At 49.6% G+C, this 18,806-nt stretch overlaps 1 protein-coding gene across 1 annotated transcript in view; it reads right to left on the bottom strand.

Annotated features, from left to right (window-relative positions):
* ABCA13 (ATP binding cassette subfamily A member 13) overlaps positions 1–18,806 on the bottom strand; it is a 396,806-nt gene that overhangs the window by 20,770 nt on the left and 357,230 nt on the right. The window contains exons 58-59 of the mRNA XM_045052108.1: positions 17,256–17,359; positions 8,749–8,841 (exon numbers count right to left, since the gene is read on the bottom strand). Coding sequence (XP_044908043.1) covers positions 8,749–8,841; positions 17,256–17,359 — 197 coding nt within the window. The remainder of the gene's footprint in view (positions 1–8,748; positions 8,842–17,255; positions 17,360–18,806) is intronic.

The raw sequence follows: 18,806 nt of genomic DNA, 5'->3' as shown, positions 1-18,806 counted from the left end.
AGGCAGCCAACCAACGGGTGAAGCAGGACGTTTTGAGAGAGAGCAGGCTTCACCCGGCCTGGAGATAGATGGGATCTGAAGGAAAGTCTTTATCAAAAGGCCCGATTACTGTCTTCAGGTCCAGTGGTTCATGACGCTGGGCAGAACCTGAGAGCCACTACAGACTCCTCTGATTTCTCTCCTGAGCCCCAGGGCAGCGAGCTGGACGGACACATCGTTCAGCGCAGGCCCGCTGGGTGCCAGGGGCTTCACTCGCTCACTCGTTCTCTGTTCAACAATTACCTGGAGCGGGCGTCACGTACTAGGCTCTGGCCCCACTACTAGGCACCCGGAGACAAACAAAAAGAAAAGTCCAGTCTCAAGAGAGCTTCCAGCCCACTGGGAAGAGGTTAAAAACAATCAGGTAGACAAATAAACATCATGTTTAATAGGTCAGAGGGTGCGTTAGTCTGTTTAGATTCATGTGTGCGTGACAGAAACTCCAAAGCTGCAGGGACATCAGGTTTAAAGTCTGACAGCGGCCAGCTCAGAGTGGATAAGGCAGCCGTCTGGCTCATTCGGTCTCTCTGCTTTGTTCACAGGCCTGTCGCTGAGGCCGCCTCATGGTCCGAGATGGCTGCTTTGTCTCTAACCATCACGTTTGCATTCAGAGGGAAGAGAGGAAGGGGCACAAAAAAACGATGTCACTCCCCCCCCCCACCACACACACACACAAATCCACACCCTTAAAGCTGCAGACCTTTCTCCTGCTGTATCTCTTTGGTCACCTGCAGCAGTCCTCAGAGCTGGGAAATGCATTATTATTTCCAAGGAAATGGCCGTGTAGCCAGCTAACATCTTATGCTTCTGTGAATGGGCAGACTAGATCCTGGAGACCTCCCCGAAGAGGTGAGGGCAGCTCTAAAACACAGAGGGAAAAGGGGTGCCTGGGTGGCTCAGTCGGCTGGGTGTCCGACTTTGGCTCAGGTCATGATCTCGCAGTCTGTGGGTTCAAGCCCCACGTCGGGCTCTGTGCTGACAGCTCGGAGCCTGGAGCCTGCTTCGGATTCTGTCTCTCTCTCTCTCTCTCTCTCTCTCTGGCCCTCCTCTGCTTGCATTCTGTCCCTCTGTCTTTCAAAAATGAATAAACGTTAAAATTTTTTTTTTAAACCCAGAGGGAACGAGTGACACATTGATCTCAGCGGAAGAGGAGGAAGCAGCCGTCGAAAGGGAACACGACTGGGGTCTTCCTCTGCCTTTTACCAAAGGACTATAAACTATGCATTACTGTCCCCGTGTAAGGGGGGAAACCAACTTTCAGAGGTGTTAAATACCTTTCTTGAAGTCCCGGGGTGCTGTCACCGGCCTGGCTCTGCACCTCTTCTGTGTCATCCCAGCACACCCACGCCGGCTTGCCCAGGCAGGTGAGGTGAGCCGACACGGCACCAGCGGGGCTCAAGACCACACTCTGAAACTGGCTCCTTCCAGCAGGAACTGTGTGCTGGGCCAAACGCCGCACTTGTGGGTCTGAGATTCCCTCCGGTGGTGGTGGGGACGTCACGAGGAAGAAATGGGGGTGATACGCAGAGAGCACACAGCAAGTGACCCATCCTGGGTAAGGGGCACACAGACCCCGCACCGTAGATGAGAGCCTGGGCCGTTTATCAACACGATCAGCGCCGAGGGGCTCTGCTTTCCTGCTTTCCTGCTTCCCACCGTGGTGGAGAGCGGCAGGCGGAACCCCGGGGGCCCTTGTGCACGACGAACACCTGCCCAGCCGGCTACCGGCCCCCAGACGACCAGCACACCCTTTTCAGCCCCCGGCCCTCCCCGAGGTCTCCATTTCTCTAAGGACACCCCCACTCCCACCCCTGATCATCCTCCAGGGCTAATGATCGTGACGGCTCCCCCTCTCCCAGAAGAGCTGGTGGCAAAGTCCTGCCTTTGTTCTCGGCCCTGCCACCTACACCACACCAGCCGCCCACAGCTCATTTCCATCCCTTTTGTTTAGAAAACAAAGACAGGCCCAAAGAGCCCACTTGGGCTCCCGTCTCTTGTTCCTTTCCTTTGTCGTCTCACTTTTTTAAGTTTATTTATTTTTGAGAAAGAGAGTGTGAGCAGGGGAGGAGCAGGGGAGCAAGGAGAAGGAGGGAGGGAAGAAGGAGGGAAGAACGGAGAGAGAGAGAGAGAGAGAGAGAGAGAGAGAGAGAATCCCAAGCAGGCTCCAAGCTGTCAGCACAGAGCCCAACTCGGGGCTCAGTCTCACAAACCAAGAGATCGTGACCTGAGCTGAAATCAAGAGTCGGATGCTTAATGGACTGACCCACCCAGGCGCCCCTGTTGCCTCACTCTTTTACCCTGGAATTAAAACTTCCCCAAAGATGGTGTCCATACGTACGGCCCACTTTTTGACCTGCACCCCATTGTACCCTGTATCAGAGTCAGGCTGTTCCAAACACGACCCACATCATCTCTCTCCATCCCTCCTCTGTCGGCAGGAAGGCGCTCACCGTCGAGTAGCTGCTGGGGGGCGACCTGGGAGGGATGCCTCCTCGGCCACGAAACGGACATTCCATCTCCTCCTCACTCCCGCCTGGAAACCTTCCCGTGGCACCTACACAACTTTTGATACGTGAGTGTTTAGCACGTCTGGCAGGGGTCGTGACTGTTCACCAATGGATTTCAAAACCCTGTCGCTACACAAACACCCTCTAGCATTTGATTACTCACACCGAGCTGCACCCCAAGCGGCCTCTTCACTAGTCTTAGGGCAATTTCCACCTCGTGCTGCATCTACACTTATGTGTGTGTCAGTCTGACCTAGAGCAAGCTCACTGACCGAGGGACCACGCCTCTGCTGTCTCCCATAAGACATGCATGCGGCCAGCGTGCATGAACGAGGAGTCAGGACGTGACCTTGAGTGTCCCCAAAAACACTTCCAATTCCCACCTTTGCTGTCTGTGTGTTCTTTTTTTTTTTTTTTAATTTTTTTTTCAACTTTTTTTTTTTTATTTATTTTTGGGACAGAGAGAGACAGAGTGTGAACAGGGGAGGGGCAGAGAGAGAGGGAGACACAGAATCGGAAACAGGCTCCAGGCTCTGAGCCATCAGCCCAGAGCCCGACGTGGGGCTCGAACTCACGGACCGTGAGATCGTGACCTGGCTGAAGTCGGACGCTTAACCGACTGCGCCACCCAGGCGCCCCTGTCTGTGTGTTCTTTTTTTTTTTTTTTTTTTTTTTTAAATGTACAGTTTTTTTTCAATGTTTATTTTTATTTTTGGGACAGAGAGAGACAGAGCATGAACGGGGGAGGGGCAGAGAGAGAGGGAGACACAGAATCGGAAACAGGCTCCAGGCTCTGAGCCATCAGCCCAGAGCCCGACGCGGGGCTCGAACTCCCGGACCGTGAGATCGAGACCTGGCTGACGTCGGACGCTTAACCGACTGCGCCACCCAGGCGCCCCTGTCTGTGTGTTCTTAACGGAACATATTAGAAAGTGAAAGCAGAGTGTCCCCATTGGGAAAGTGACCGCCCTGGGCGACATCGGCTCGTGATCTGAATTTCCCAGACCAGACGCATCCAACCGAAACGTCCAGCACGAGGACAACTAGGGGCTCGGAAGCCCTTCCCAGGAAGGGCGTCAGAGCATCCGAAGTCCCCCCAGCAGCGGCGTCAGAGGAACATGGATCGTGTTCACGTAACGCGATGCCGGGAAAGCAAGCAGAGTGACGAATGACACGAAGCAGCCTGGGAGCGCACGCTGAGCAGGCGAAAGCCAGCCAGCTTCTTTCTCTTCAAAGAGCCATTACTGGCAAAGACAGCTAATTCAGTGGTGAGTAGAAGCGGATGAATTACGTGATGCTTTGAAACAAAGCAAAATGCAGAACAGAATTCAGCAGCCGCACATCAGGGCAGAAAGCCTCGTATGGGCTCGCATACAGGCCTCCTTCCCCATTTGTGAAAGTGACATAAACCTATCGAATTACCTACTTCATTTTGAAACGAGCCAGTCTATTATTTGGTGATGTCATCTTAATCTAAGCTTTGACATTCAGGCGATGTTTCCAAGAACTATTAAATCAAAGTTGCCACGCTGAAGCATAGGGTGTCAGATAAGGTGATGTGTTAATTTTCAGCTACCCAAGGAGTTGTAGTGGGAGAGCTCAAACATCACTATACTGTTTTCCATTTCTTTGAGGAATATCTTCGAGGGCGCCTGGGTGGCTCAGTCAGTTAAGCATCCAGCTTTGGTTTCAACTAAGGTCCATGATCTCACGGTTTGTGAGATTGAACCCCGAGTCGGGCTCTGTCCTGACAGCCCATAGCCTGCTTGGGATTCTCTCTGCCCCTCCCTTGCTTGTGCTCTCTCTCTCTCTCTCCCCCTCTCTCAATATAAATAAAACTTCTTTTAAAAATCTAGAGACAAATCCTCCGGAGCACTCTCTATATCCTGAATAAAATGACTATATAACATATTGACAAGAGCAGCCTTCAGAGTTTATCCCATTATTATTTCTGATTCCTAAAGCTTTCATGTTGGACAACTCAAGAAAATAAAAGTTCTCATAATCTTAAGGATTTTCTTCATTTCTAGAGTTTTGCTTTTGCTTTGTTTTCAATGCATGAACAGCCCCATCCTCCCTCCCCGCCAAGAAATTGGTCCGGCGTTCTTCAAACCATCACCTCTGTGCTTCAGAAGCATGATTTGTTTTCCCTCTCCGGGAAGGACCGCTCTGACACTCAGACTTAAACTCTCTGCTGTAGCTGCTCCCAGGGCAGGGGAAAGCAAACAGGTGCAACACGCAGGCCTTACGGGTTCCCTGCAGGTGGGTCATGAACATGCCCACAGCCTGTTGGCTCTCAGGATGTGCTCCAGTTCTGCCATGGAGAGAACCTGGGAATGCGTCCCCAATTCCCCGGGGACGGCGTCTCGGCGCCCACAGAGGCTGCTGTCAACCGGTCCCGGCCATCAGGTGGCCTCCACTCTGCTTCTGCTCTCCTTGGTATGCACACATGCACACATTCATCCATGCGTGTGCACACACGATTATGGCTCACACGTAACCTTATAACTTTATCTACTCCTTACCATAGGACAGTCCCTCCCGCAATGGAAGCCCCAGAACACAGACTGTCCGACCTAATGACCTACCGTCACCTGAGGAAAGAATCCAGTCAGCAGCACGAGAGACTGTAGACAGCCACCCAACATCCACTTCCTTGCGTTCTTCCTTAACAGAAATCTAAGTTGATTTAAGTGGCAAAAATGCCCAGCTAAATTCTACACTTCTCAGGCTTCCCAGTAACCAGGGCGACTGACAAAACATAAGAGCAGGTGTCCCCTCTCACCTTTCCCTGCTTCCTCTTGTTGCCTAGAACAAGGGTGTGATGGATGGAGCTGCAGCAGCCATTCTGGGACCAAGAAAACCATAAAGACATAAGCCACTGAACCAGTGCCAATACTAGGTACTTCCGGACTTTTACTACATATAAAAAATGAATACGCTTAAGTCAGTGGATATGCTTACATTAGTGTGTCTGATGTTCTGTTCCTAACTGAAAGACAGAGCTCATAACTGGTACAGAAGATCAAAGAGATCCGAGAAGAAAAAAAAAATCCCTGGAGGAAGGTCTCCGAAGGAAAAGAGATCATATGATTGCCAAACAGGAGACAGATTGATAGGCAAATTTCCTTCCCAGAGCCAGAAACACAGGAAGAGAAGGATGATGAACGAATAGTAGTTTGTGAGGCCACGCTGAGGGGCTGGCCAAGGGGCTGACAGACAGGCGGCTTCTCTCATCTCAGAGACCTCGCACTTTACGAGTGGGGTGTCAGGGCCACGCTGAGAACGGAGGAGGTGAAGAGTGCCCAGGGGAAGGTCAACAGGAGAGCGTTGGCGGTGTAGACACAGGCACACGGTACACGTCTGTGTGGCCCCAGGGACATGCACCTGAGGGGTGGGGAGCGGGAGGCTTGCCCTTGGAGCCCGTGGCTCAGGAGTCTCACCGGCTGCACTGGGACCCCAGCTCCGTGTACTGAATGGGGGTGTCGTGAGAACACACACACACACCACAGAACAAAGGAAACCAGAACGCCCCAGTTCAAATCCCAGCTCCTCCGCTCACCAGCCGGGAACACCCTCAATCTTTCTCTGAGTACGTTTTCTATAGCTGCAAAAGGGGGTGATAACAGCAGCCACCCCAGGCACTGTCATGAGGAGCTAACTACTTAACGTGCTCGATGCACTTCGAACTGGCGCCTAGCACGCTCTACAGCCTCGATCTCTCCTGACACCGTGACCCACCACGTGACCCAGAGCGCGGGATGATCTAGACCAGGGCTTAGTCCCCTGCGGGGGAGAACAGCCAAAGAAGAGAGACCTCAGTGCGGCACAGGGAGGGGAGTGCTGGGCGCCCAAGACGGCATTCAGGGCGGGGCCGCTCCAGGAGCCAGTGCACGTGGGAGGCGGGGGCAGGTGTCTCCCCTGCCCTTGGGGTGCAGGGCGAGTTCCCGAGGCCCTGGCCTCCCTTTGGCTCCTCAGCTCCTGGCCTCAGGTACCCCATCGGGCGGACACCTCCCAGCCCAAGCCGACCTGGCGCATCCCCACCGGGAAACCCCTACGCTCCCGGTCCTAACCCCCACTCAGCTGGTCCCCCCCCCCGCCCCCGTCCCAATCCCAAACCCGGCTTATCCCAAGTTACCTCCTCACACCTCTCCCCAGGGCCTCCCTCACCCCTGCCCTGCCCTCATTCTCTCCTCACTCTTTTCAAATGTCCTCAGTCCCAAATCACAGGTAGGCCCAGACTCCTCCCCTTGGGTCCCCAAGCACCTGCTGGGGGGAGGGGGGGCACCTCTGCGGCGACTCTCACACTCACTGAGGGTAACACGCACCTCCGTGGGCATGTTCTGGGTTTCCCGATGATCCCTCATGACAACCACCGCAGAAGGGCCTCCCCGAACCCCGTCTCCTCCCGCTCCCCGCCCTCCTCCTGCTCCCCCTGCAGCTCCAAAGTATCAGCTTCTCCGCAGAACGCACATGGTCTGAGCTAGGCTCCCCTCCACGTGCTGCATGCTCGCCTAGGCTCGCAGCGAGCCGTCCCCAGCCAGGGACACTCGGACAGACGCCTGAGGCTGCAGGCGCCCAGCGGCATCTTGCACACTGCGCTGGGCTCTGCAGTAACTGGGCACAACCTGAATCTCTAATCACAGGGCGGATATCTCAGACCCCGGGGAAGAAATCACATGCTGAGTCGGGGACAACAGGGCTGTAAGCCGAGGACTGGTGTCATATCTGCCTCACGCACCAGGATCAGCGTGCCCATGGGCTGTGCACAGAGTGGACACAGTCCACAGATGCCCTCCATGCAGCTTTCCTGGCCACAGGGCCTGCGGCTGGCACACAGGCTGGGAGTCCTGGGTCCATGGCGCGATTAACCCTTTACTTTTTATCTCATATTACGGAAACACAGGTAATCAGTTTATGGGCTGCAAGAAAATACCAACGTGACAAATTACGCTTTGCAACGTATCAAAGTTCGGTGTTTTGATGAATCGCCCACGAGCCGCTTCTTGCTGTGTGTCATTCTACAGTCCACATTGCTAACAATCCGCCCTCAACCACCTGCCATGTCATTGGAACGGGAACCAGAAGAGAGGGAGCCTGTGCAGCACGGAGGCTAATTCTGCCTTGGCGCGTCCTGGAGCCGGGCTCCGGCAGCCACCTTGAGAGAGGCAGGTCGCGAAGCTCAGGAATAAATCACCCGGCAATCAGGCACGGGCTATAAAACTTTATGTAAGCATTCATAAAGGTGAGGGAGTGTGAAAGATTATTTTTCTTTTGATGACACTTATTAAAAATGAGCACAGTGCATATTGAGAACAGTTTCCATCCAGCAGGCTCGGTCTGACCAGCGGCTGACCCTGAGCCTCACGCGGCAGCGAGGCTGGCTGTCCCCATGGTGCCTGACTCTGAGCCACCAGAAAAGGCGTGTTCGCTCCCCAGGCTGGAGAACTGAGCATTCGCTGATATTTTCTCCACGAAATAAAAACACTTCACCTTAATATATACGACTGTTTACTTAGCAAATCTCGGCTTGCAAATTCCAGCTTCAAAAAAAAAAATGAATAAAATGAAAGCGGAAAGAGGTTTATCAACATATTAAAAAATTATTCTGGATCAGATACACCAGATTAGACGGCGAGTTAAGAGGAAATTCGAAACTGTGGAAACAAAGCTTGGGGGACACTGAATGCAAAAACCTGGGGACTAGGATGCAAAACTGCTCGTAGGAACTGTCAGCAACATCATGAAGATTCCGCAAAGTCCGCGGAGAGGACGAAAATCGACCAAACAACTCTGGTCTCCCGTCCCGAATCCACAGAGGACTTTCCAACAGCACAGCGGCTGACAGGTAACACAGGCCCCCCACCCGCCCCGGACGGGGGCTACGGGGGTGGACAACCTCTGTATGAAGTATTCTGCACTGGCAAGGACACATTTTCTCCTCTTTTCATCCTGACGGTCACTTTGAGAGTGCCTGTCCTCCCGGAAGAAGCCCGTGAACGTGGTGGGAGGATGGCTGGGCTCCACGTGGGAGCTGCAGCTGCGGTCGGTGGCCCGAAGGCCCCTCATCTCCCCAGGCCCCCGTCTCCTTCCTCCGCGGGAGGGGCTGGACCACTCTGGCTCGAAAGCATCACCGGTTGTGACCGACTCATGCAGTGAACAGATGAGGAGACATACACGTACACACACACGTACAACATACCTGCTTTTAAGGTGCTGAGGGGAGCCAAGGCACCGGAAGCTGCCGTTGACCATTATGGCCAGTCTCGTGCACAGGGCCTGGCATTCCTCCATGCTGGGGGGGACAGGACAAGAAGAGCATGAGCAAGTGCGTCCTCCAGGCAGCAAACCGTCCAAGCAACACATAGACAAAAACACTGCTGCTGTTGCTGAATTTTCTACATACCACCTCAAGAAACCCTCAATGAGCACTTTTAAAATGCGTGTTTTGGGGCGCCAGCGTGACTCAGTCGGTTGAGGGTCCGACTTCGGCTCAGGTCATGATCTCACAGTTTGTGAGTTCGAGCCCCGTGTCGGGCTCTGTGCTGGCAGCTCGAGCCTGGAGCTTGCTTCGGATTCTTTGTCTACCTTTCTCTGCTCCTCCCCTCTCAAAAATAAATAAACATTCAGAAAATAAAATAAAATAAAATAAAATAAAATAAAATAAAATAAAATAAAATGGATGTTTTATTTAGATAACCAATGACACAATTAACCAAAACTTACCAGTATTTCAAAATCCCAGGAACAATGGTTATTAGGAGAGAAACTGTTGCAATAGTACGAAAATATAAACTAAATCCAAGTGACCTTCACAGAAAATGTTCAAGTTTTATGAAAAAAAAAAGCAATAAGATCTACTAATGAACCTAAATGAAATCTTGAATCAATAAAAGGATGTGTCAAGAAAAAGAAAAAAGTGAATACATTTTAGATAAAGGAAATTATTATAAATGAATATTACTGTGATATAAAAATTATTGCAACATAAAATAGTATTAGTATATGTCAGTATAAATATAAAACATGATAGGTACATGAATATAAATGTAATACATGAATTTTATATAAAATATATATGTGAATTCTATTTTACTATAATATATAAAATAAAACAAATTACATTGTAATTTGCAGCTATAATTTGGTTTGTGATATTATATAACATTATCTTGGTATAAAATATGTAATAAAGATTTGTAACTTGTAATAGGGTTATTATAATTATATAGAAAATAAGATAAATTATAATAAGGTTATAGTATAATGCCAATCAAAATTATAAAGCATACCTTCAACATTATTTAGTGAGAGGTAGAAAAACTGTGAACAAGAAGAACAATAAGAGTTGCTCCAGAAGATATTTAACATTTGTTCTAAGGCTCAGATAATTCAAGGAAGGCAACAGGCTTAGGAGTTACAAGGCAGATCATTAGAAGAAGAAAGGCTGTGCAGAACTAAACAGTCACATCTTAAACACATAAGTGGATGGGAACATTCCTTCTAAGCATCAGCGACGGAAGAGACTATGAAAGAAAGTGCTTGGTAGTTGACAATGCAAAAGTGCAAACTTCTAATAAGTCTGTCAAAACACAGCCAACGAAGGTTAAAAAAAAAAAACTACAACAAAATAAACTTAAAAAAATTTTTTTAAGGGGAAACTGGGTGGCTCAGTGGGTTAAGCATCCAACTCTTGGTTTCGGCTCAGGTCATGATCTAAGCCTGCTTGGGATTCTCTCTCTCTCCCTCTCTCTCTGTCCTTCCCTGCTTGCAGTCTCTCTCTCTCAAAATAAATAAACTCAAAAAGAAGTAAAAACACAACTACAACAAACGCAATGCGTGAGGGTAGATACATTCAGTATATATTAAAGTTCATTTATTTATTTTTTTTAATTTTTTTAACGTTTATTTACTTTTGAGACAGAGAGAGACAGCGCGTGGATGGGGGAGGGTCAGAGAGAGGCAGACACAGAATCTGAAACAGGTTCCAGGCTCTGAACTGTCAGCACAGAGCCCGACGCGGGGCTTGAACTCACGGACCGCGAGATCATGACCTGAGCCGAAGTCGGCCACTTAACCGACTGAGCCACCCAGGCGCCCCTCATTTATTTATTTTTGAGAGAGAGAGAGAGAGACAGAGAGAGAGAAAAAGAGAGGACACGCACATGCGGGGGAGGGACAGAGAGAGACACAGAATCTGAAGTCTCTGAGCTGTCAAGAGCCTGACGTGAGGCTCGAACCCACGAACCATGAGATCATGACCTGAGACGAAGTTGGCCATTTAACCGACTGAGCCACCCAGGCGCCCCAATACATTCGGTATACAGAACTGTTTTTGTTAGCGTAAAAATGAAACTATAAAAAATGCAATCCTGGAGGAAGGTCAAATATAGTGACTATTCAAAGAACTGTCCACAGGTAATACACGTCCTGACAAATTAGAAACTTAACCATCAAAGAAGTGAGCTTAAAATTCTCTTCCAGCCAGAAAGTCATTTGCCAAATGTGCCTTTTGTTTGTTGCACAGGGAAACAGTTTCCCCTATCTGCGGTGCAAATACAAACAATGAATTCTCAGATCAAAAAAATACCTGCAAAGGTAAAAACATCGTCTCAACAATCCCAACCTCATATACTGCCGGTGGGAGTGAAAAATTGGCATGATTTTCTGAAAACTCAATTTGGCACTAATCTCTTCTAGGAACTTACGTTAGGAAACACAGAAGATAGGAACGCATATAACAAGTTATTTATAAGAGTAAAAATCCAGAAACCGCTTCTGTAATAGGATAATATGATACTCAGATAAATGGGGGTGCGTCCATGTGTTGAACAGCCATTCAAATGAGGTTTTCTAAACTCCATTAGTTGCACAGAAAAAAAGCAATGATACAGCATGGCAGCACGTGTTAGGAAACTTGAACACGAATGTGGGGGGGAAAAGGGAAGTCAAAACACACGAAAAGGTTGACATTGACGATACTTGAAAATTCATGGTGCAATTCCTTTGCTTCTGCCACTATGTGCCATCCAAATCCCCTACAGGAATCAGGTATTATGTTCACTGTTCGGGAATGGGCTTAAAGCCCGTCTGCTCATTAGGTCACGGGACATTCAGATCAAGGTTATATTGGTCAGCCTCCCATGCAGCTAGAGGCAGACGTGTGACAACTCAGGTCAACGGGAAGTACAATTTCTGGGTCACGTCAAAATAAGGCAAGCCGCTTGCCCTGGGTTTGGGTCCTTTCTACTTTCCATGAGCTGGACTAGAAAGTCAATTTCAACCATCCAGATGAGGCAAACTCACAAGTGAATAAGTGAAATGCTGGAAAGACTCGGAATCCTTGGATGACCTTGGGCTCCATCATAGCCCACCATCATGAATTGTTAGTGGAGGAGAGAAAAACACGTCTGGTCTGAGCCACTGTAATTTGGGGTCTGAGTTATAGTAGTTTAACATGGGGTCTAAGGAATACGTGCTATTCATATTCCAAACACGCTTTATAAATCTTTTTTTAATGTTTATTTATTTTTGAGAGAGAGAGAGAGACAGAGTGTGATCAGGAGAGGGGCAGAGAGAGGGAGACACAGAATCCGAAGCGGGCTCCAGGCTCCGAGCTGTCAGCACAGAGCCTGACGCGGGGTTTGAACTCATGAACCGTGAGATCATGACCTGAGCCCAAGTTGGATGCTTAAGTGACTGAGCCGCCCAGGCGCCCCAAAATAGGCTTTATAAATCTTTTTGTGCAAACATATCTTTCTCTGTTTCTTTAATAAGTTCCAATTTAAAATTTTCATGAGTGCATCGTAGGTGTTCTAATTAAAGTGGGAGAACGTGAAGTTTTCTCTATCGGATCCTTATGCATCTCAGATGAACAGAGATCCAAATAACAACCGATCTTAATTACGACCTTGGAGTAACGACGTGGTAATTTCAACTGAGTTGTTATTAGCTGTCAAACAAATAAGGTCTAAACAGCAGGTGGGTTACCATGACATCTCTGCCCAGAGGGCAGAGACTGGGAGATTTTGAGGACTTTCAGCAGCAGGAAGAACATCCAATGCCAGGTGCTCTACAGCAGTGAAATAATCTGTGACTACTCTGAGAATGAACACCGTGCTTCCTTCGGGTGGTCAGGCTGGCTGGCTCTCTCTGGTCAGGGGTGCAAGGAGTCAAGGGCTTAGCATGGAGCATATGGTACAAGCCCACGGTCTTCTAGGTAAGGAGTGAGAAGAGGAACAGAGACAGGACCTCAAAATTAAGGGGAAACTGTGCAATTTGGAGACTTTTCAGCTGCAGGCAGCTGTCTCAGAAGCACAGAATCAGTCCCTGGCTGCTGCGCTCTCCATTAATCGTGAGTCATTTAGATCTTTGTATTGCATGAATGTGGGCAGATTTATAGAAATGAAGACACATCGTTAATGTGAAACCGCATTAACGGGAGGACGTAGCACAGAAATTACAGTGATGTACGGTCTTCCTGAGAACTGTCCGTAATTATCATACGCTATATGGAAATCAAAAGGGATTTTTAACTTGACCCCCACTTTATCCACTCTTAGAACCCACATATGAAAATGAGGCCCTAACAAATACCGGCCTGATAAATGCAGGAATGCAGAGAGTTTCCAGAATTGGCACGGCCAGAGGATCGTTTTAAGCAAAAACGCACGTATATTATAAGGTAGAGGGTTTGCCACATTTGTTTCATTTCAGTGTGACATTTTATTTTCTGAAAAGAAACAGAACCAAGACAAAAGTCAAGGGCAGGACTTCTGGCTACGGCCAAGTGAAAAACCTGGCACATCTTTTCCCCCCAAATCAACTCGAAAGCTGGACACAATGGACAAAAACAACCATTTCAGAATGTTGGAAACTGTCTGGAAGGATGCAACGGTCTGAGAAACGCTTACCACTGACGAACAGCTGCACGGCCAGCTTTACACACGTGCGGCTACTGGCAGGACAAGGCAGCCCACGAGGACCGGGAGCTTCTCTGCACTCAACTGGGACCCATACCCGGTGACGCCGTCAACATCAGTGACTTGTGTAGAGCCCAGCAGATAAGAAGGGCCAAGAGCTCCAGTATCTGGCCTGACAGTGCCTGCATTAGCTCATGTGTCACTGGGGCACGCGCTTAGCCTACTGAGGCTGCACGTACACGCGGTAGAGGCCACAGAGGGACCACGCCAGCCACATACCCCACATGAACCCAGAGGCTAGCCACATGCACATCCAGAGCCCAGGGGCACCCTGGAGAAGCCAAGACTGGGCCACGTGAGGAGGTCTGAAAGGGGAACATCCTCCCCTGGGCACACACGGACCCATCGGCAGAGGACAGATCGGGGCTGGCGTCAGGTGGCTGAGGGCCGCCTCTGTCTATGTAATAAAAGCAGGTGGCTTCGAGGAATCCGGGCTTCACAAAATGAGGACAGAATTTAACACACAAACTGAAGAGCGTCACTGGGAGCTACTCACTGCAGAGGAAAGAGATTCTGCAGATTCATCCCAGGCAGAGACACGCAGACAGACAGACACACGAAAGGGACAGACAAACCAAAAAGAAGAAAACCGAGAAAAAAATAATAATAATAAATAAATAAATAACATGGCAATAACGACAACTTTTAGGGAAGGAGAAGAATCAAAAACCAGAGAGGCTACGATTTATTAAATATTGTGAAATACCCAGTTTTCAACAACAACAACAACAAAACTATAACCTGTAAAATTAACAAGAAATTGTTATCCATACTCAGGGAGAAAAGCAGTCAGCAGAAACTATTCCTAGGTGCCCCTAAATGCTAGATTTAGCAGAAAAAAATCTTCAATGAAGCAACTCTATGTATGTTCGAAGCACTAAAGGAAACAATGTTTAAAGAATGTTTTTTTAGACGACAATAGAGTTTCTGAAGTAGATTGAATTTTTAAAAAAAAAAAATACCAAATGAATTTTTTTGTTGTTGAAGAGTATAAATGAAAGGAAAATTTCACTATGGGGCCCGCGGCAAATCTGGGTAGCAGAAGAAAGCATCAGTGAACCTGAAGATTATCGAATCTGAAAAGAGGGAAAAAAATATTTAAAAGAAATGGGACAGAAACACAGATCTGCAGGACACCATTGTACATGCACAGAAAGTACCAGTGTGTGGAAAAGGAAAGGAAAGACAGAAAGAGCCAGAAAAAAATATTTGAATAAACAACTACCAAAATATCAGCACAGTAGGTGAAATGCATTAACCTACACATCCAAGAAGCGCCATGAACCTAAGGAAGGATACCTGGAGGGATGTGCATCTGGACACACTGGGGTTTAACCGTGAGAGTCGGAGAGAAAGTCCTGAAAGGCACAACCCAGGAACGACCCAGGATGTACCAGGAAGCATCAGAAGGGATGCTGGCCAGCTTCTTCTAAGAGACAACGTAGGTGAGAAGACAGAGGTGACACGATCATCTGGACAATGTGAACGAAAATCACACTTCACTAGGGTGGCTACAATCAAAAAGACAGAGTGTTGACAAGAATCTGCACAAACCAGGAGCTTCATCATTGTTCCTGGGAATATAAGACGATGAAGCCACATTGAAACACAACGGTGTTCTGAGATTTCTTAAAGCGTTAATCACAAACTTACCACACGACCCAGCCATCTGACCCCTAAGACACTGTCCAAGACAGATGAAAGCATATGTCCGTACAAAGACATTTATAAGACTGCTCACAGCACCTTATACTGGAAACAATCCAAGGGACTATTGACAGGGGAAGACCAGACAAATGAGGTCTGGCCACACAGCAAGCGAAAGAAGCCAGATACAACAGACTACACTTTTTATGATCTCGTTGGCATGAAATATCCAGAAGACACATTTGAGCTAAAGAGTCTGGGACTTTGCACAGGGATGATCTGAAAACAAACGTTGAGAACACGTTGGAAATGCCCTAAACTGGATTACGGTGACAGGTGCACAGAACTCTCATTTTCCTAAATAAAACCCCCCAAAAAAACAAAAAAAATCATTGAATGGTACACTTAAAGTGGGTAAATTATAGGGTTTTAAATTACATCTCAGAAAAAAAAACCTGTTTTAAGAACTGGCAGTGTTTCAGGGCCCCTGGGTGGCCCATTCAGTTGAACAGCTGACTTCAGCTCAGGTCATGATCCCATGGTTCATGAGTTCGAGCCCCACTTTGGGCTCCCTGCTGTCAGTGCAGAGCCTGCCTCGGACCCTCTGTCCGCCTCTCTCTGCCCCATCTCAACTTGTGCATGCTCTCTCTCTCTCCAACCCCCCCCCCCAAAAAAAAACTGGCAGCATTTAGTCCAGCAGTGAAAATTCAGGGACGATGGACAATAGACAGACCCTCAGGGAATAAGAGAGATTAAAAAAAAAAAAAAAACAGTGCAAAGAAGGTGAGGAAGCATCTGCTCTCACATGAAGCAACATGTGTGAACGGCGTCATCCTGTATGGAAACACGGGTTGACTTTGCTCGGACCCTCACGGTCACCACTGGCACCTATTACAGGAACAGGGTCTGAGATGGACGTGTGGCGGGATCGTGCATGTGGACGTACAGCTCGCAAGAGGATTTTCACATAAACCGATGATGCCGGGGCCTTCGGCAAAGTCTCCTGAGCCTCCGCACAGATCTCACACTGCCTTGGCTTCACATCTCACCTCTGGCAACAAGGGGCGGATGGCCTGCTGCGGCACAGACTTGGTGCAGGGCACCCCCCCCCAGAGCCCGGGGTCCCCAGGATTCACCTGTCTAGCTAGGAATTCCCAGACTGCAAGGCCCTGGCTGCCCTTCACACGGGCCACTTCTCAAAGTTGTGTTTTCACTGAGCAGCCTTGAAGGACGAGGTATCATCTCCCCCAAACCCAGAGCTGGCTTGTTCATCAGCTGCCCTCAAGAGGAGGGTCACCACGCAGGCGTCGTCTGGGTATCGGCGGGGGGGGGGGGGGGGTGCGAACCAGCGGGACCTTGCTGACAGTGAGTAATACAAATTTTCACCTCTGACCCAGGAGGCTCATGTCCTCTGAAAACATCCAGGAACTTGGCCTGCCAACTTTGTTAGCTTGTGAGTAAGGCAGAATCTTGGCTCCTTCTCAGCTCCTGACGTTGAACTCAGGGCATGTGTTACTCACGCACAGTTGAAGCCGTAAAGCCTGATCCCCATTACACCTCAGATAAATCACACTGCGCTGTCCACAAACAGGTTTGATATAACCTGAGACTCGAGGTGTTGTGTGGCCTAGCACGGTGTGGCATAAAGTAAAAACATAGGCCAAGGACTCTGAAATCTAATCAGAATATTAATTCTGTGAGGAAGAAAACAGGGGGCCAAATTCAGAAACTTGTGACGCTTTTGTTTCAGCCGAGTCTGCTGCTGGGGTTAAAGGTCTTGGGCGGGCAGGCACCGAATCCCGGCCTCCAGAGGACCAGGGCAAGAGTGTGCCTGCGACAGACCGCCGGGCTCGTGGTCCGGCCACGCCACCTGCCAGCTGTCGGCCTCAGTTATGTTACTGGATCCGTCTCCGTTTCAGAGTCCCAGCCTACACGTGGGGCTCACGACTCCATCCCCATCGCCGCAGGGCTGTCCAGAGGCAGGGTCTCGTGGGCAGCACGGGCCTGGCCCCCGCTGCTCCGCCGCCCTTGCCCGCCCCCCAGCCGCACCCCCAGATTGGCCACGAGGGCCACGGCTCACCTGTGTGAGGTCAGCACCACCGCACAGCCTTGGCGAACCTCCTGCCTAATTGCATCCCACAGGAACCGCTTCGAGCAGGGATCCATCCCGGAGCTGGGCTCGTCCTGAGGGAGAGAGCACACGGTGACGGCGCTGGGGGTGCACGTCGGGACGGACAGGCCCAGCCCCGCCGGGAGGGCAGCCACAGCGCATCTGGACACAGTCGAGCCCCCCCCCCCCACCGCCCGGCCGTGAGGACGGCCCCCCTCGATGCATCGTCCGCCTGCACTGGGCTTCACGGCCATCCACCTCGGAAAGACACGCAAAAGCAGAAACAAGCTTTACTCGCTTTGCACCAGCGGGTAAAGTGGGGTTCCTGGAAGCGGGGGCTTTCTCCTTCAATAAGCACCGGAGCACTTACTCAACCGCGTTTGAGAGAGATGGCTGTGGACCGCGTGATGCATTTCTGGGCTTGTTGCGGTCAGGGAGTACTAAACACATTTTTCTTAAGAGCTTAGGGTCATCAACTTCCCCAAAGAGAGAAATGGATGGGAAGCGGACAAAAACATGGCACTGAACAGGGAAACAGCACCTGCGTTTTCTGCACGCCGGGTGATCTACGAGGGTAGTTACAAACTCAAGCAAACAGAAGCTAGGATCATGCCTCGCTCGGTGAGAAAGAGGATGTGTAGTTGGGAGTCTTCCTGACCCCGTGCCGGACACTTGTCTTCTCTCCCGGGGGGTGGGGGGGTGGGGGAGGGGGAGTGTGAAGGCCCTTCAGTGAGTGTCTTTAACCAGATGCTCTGAGTACTCCCCGACATCCCAGTCACCACATGTGCGGTGGCCATGCATGTCATGTACACAACTTCATGGATGGCTTTCACGGAGTCCAACAGATAGGACCGTGTCAGGACCACGTGCAGATGAGGAGGCATGCACTCAACGTGCCAGGCTGCGTGCATGCAGAGAGTTGCAGAAGCAGACTCTGGACCCCCGCAGCTGACTCCGGTCCCCAGCTTGACCCCCTAGCCCAGAGTCTAGGGCAACCAAAGGAGCTGAGAGCAAGGCTGTGAGAAGCAGGCGGGGGCTGCGGTGACAGGAGTCCCCATCCGAACTGAGGACACATGCCTGGCAAGGCAGAGCATGGGGACATTCTGTAGAAGGTAACAGACACCATGCCTTGTAAACGCTTCTTATATGGAAAACCTAGTTTACACCCCGCAGACCCAGGCAAGGGTTTGTATTCACTACCGGGTGTCAGAATGTGGCATTCTGCAACAGTCCTTGATTTGGACCTTGCAAAGAAGCAAACTTAGAGCAAAGAAGAAAGAAAAAAAGAAGAAAGAAAGAAAGAAAGAAAGAAAGAAAGAGAAAGAAAGAGAAAGAAAGAAAGAAAGAAAGAAAGAAAGAAAGAAAGAAAAGAAAGAAAGAAAAGAAAAGAAAGAAAGAAAGAAAGAAAGAAAGAGAAAGAAAGAAAGAGTCCTCCAAAAGCCCAGAAGACACCTCATTACCTAATGAGGGCCACTTTTCCAATGCGGGCCTCTTGAATCCCATTTCCATTTAATGAACAAG

This window comes from Felis catus, chromosome A2 (assembly GCF_018350175.1).
Source record: "Felis catus isolate Fca126 chromosome A2, F.catus_Fca126_mat1.0, whole genome shotgun sequence".
Lineage (NCBI taxonomy): Eukaryota > Metazoa > Chordata > Mammalia > Carnivora > Felidae > Felis > Felis catus.
The sequence above is the reverse complement of the archived record's forward strand: the minus strand, read 5'-3'. Positions and strand labels throughout refer to the sequence as shown.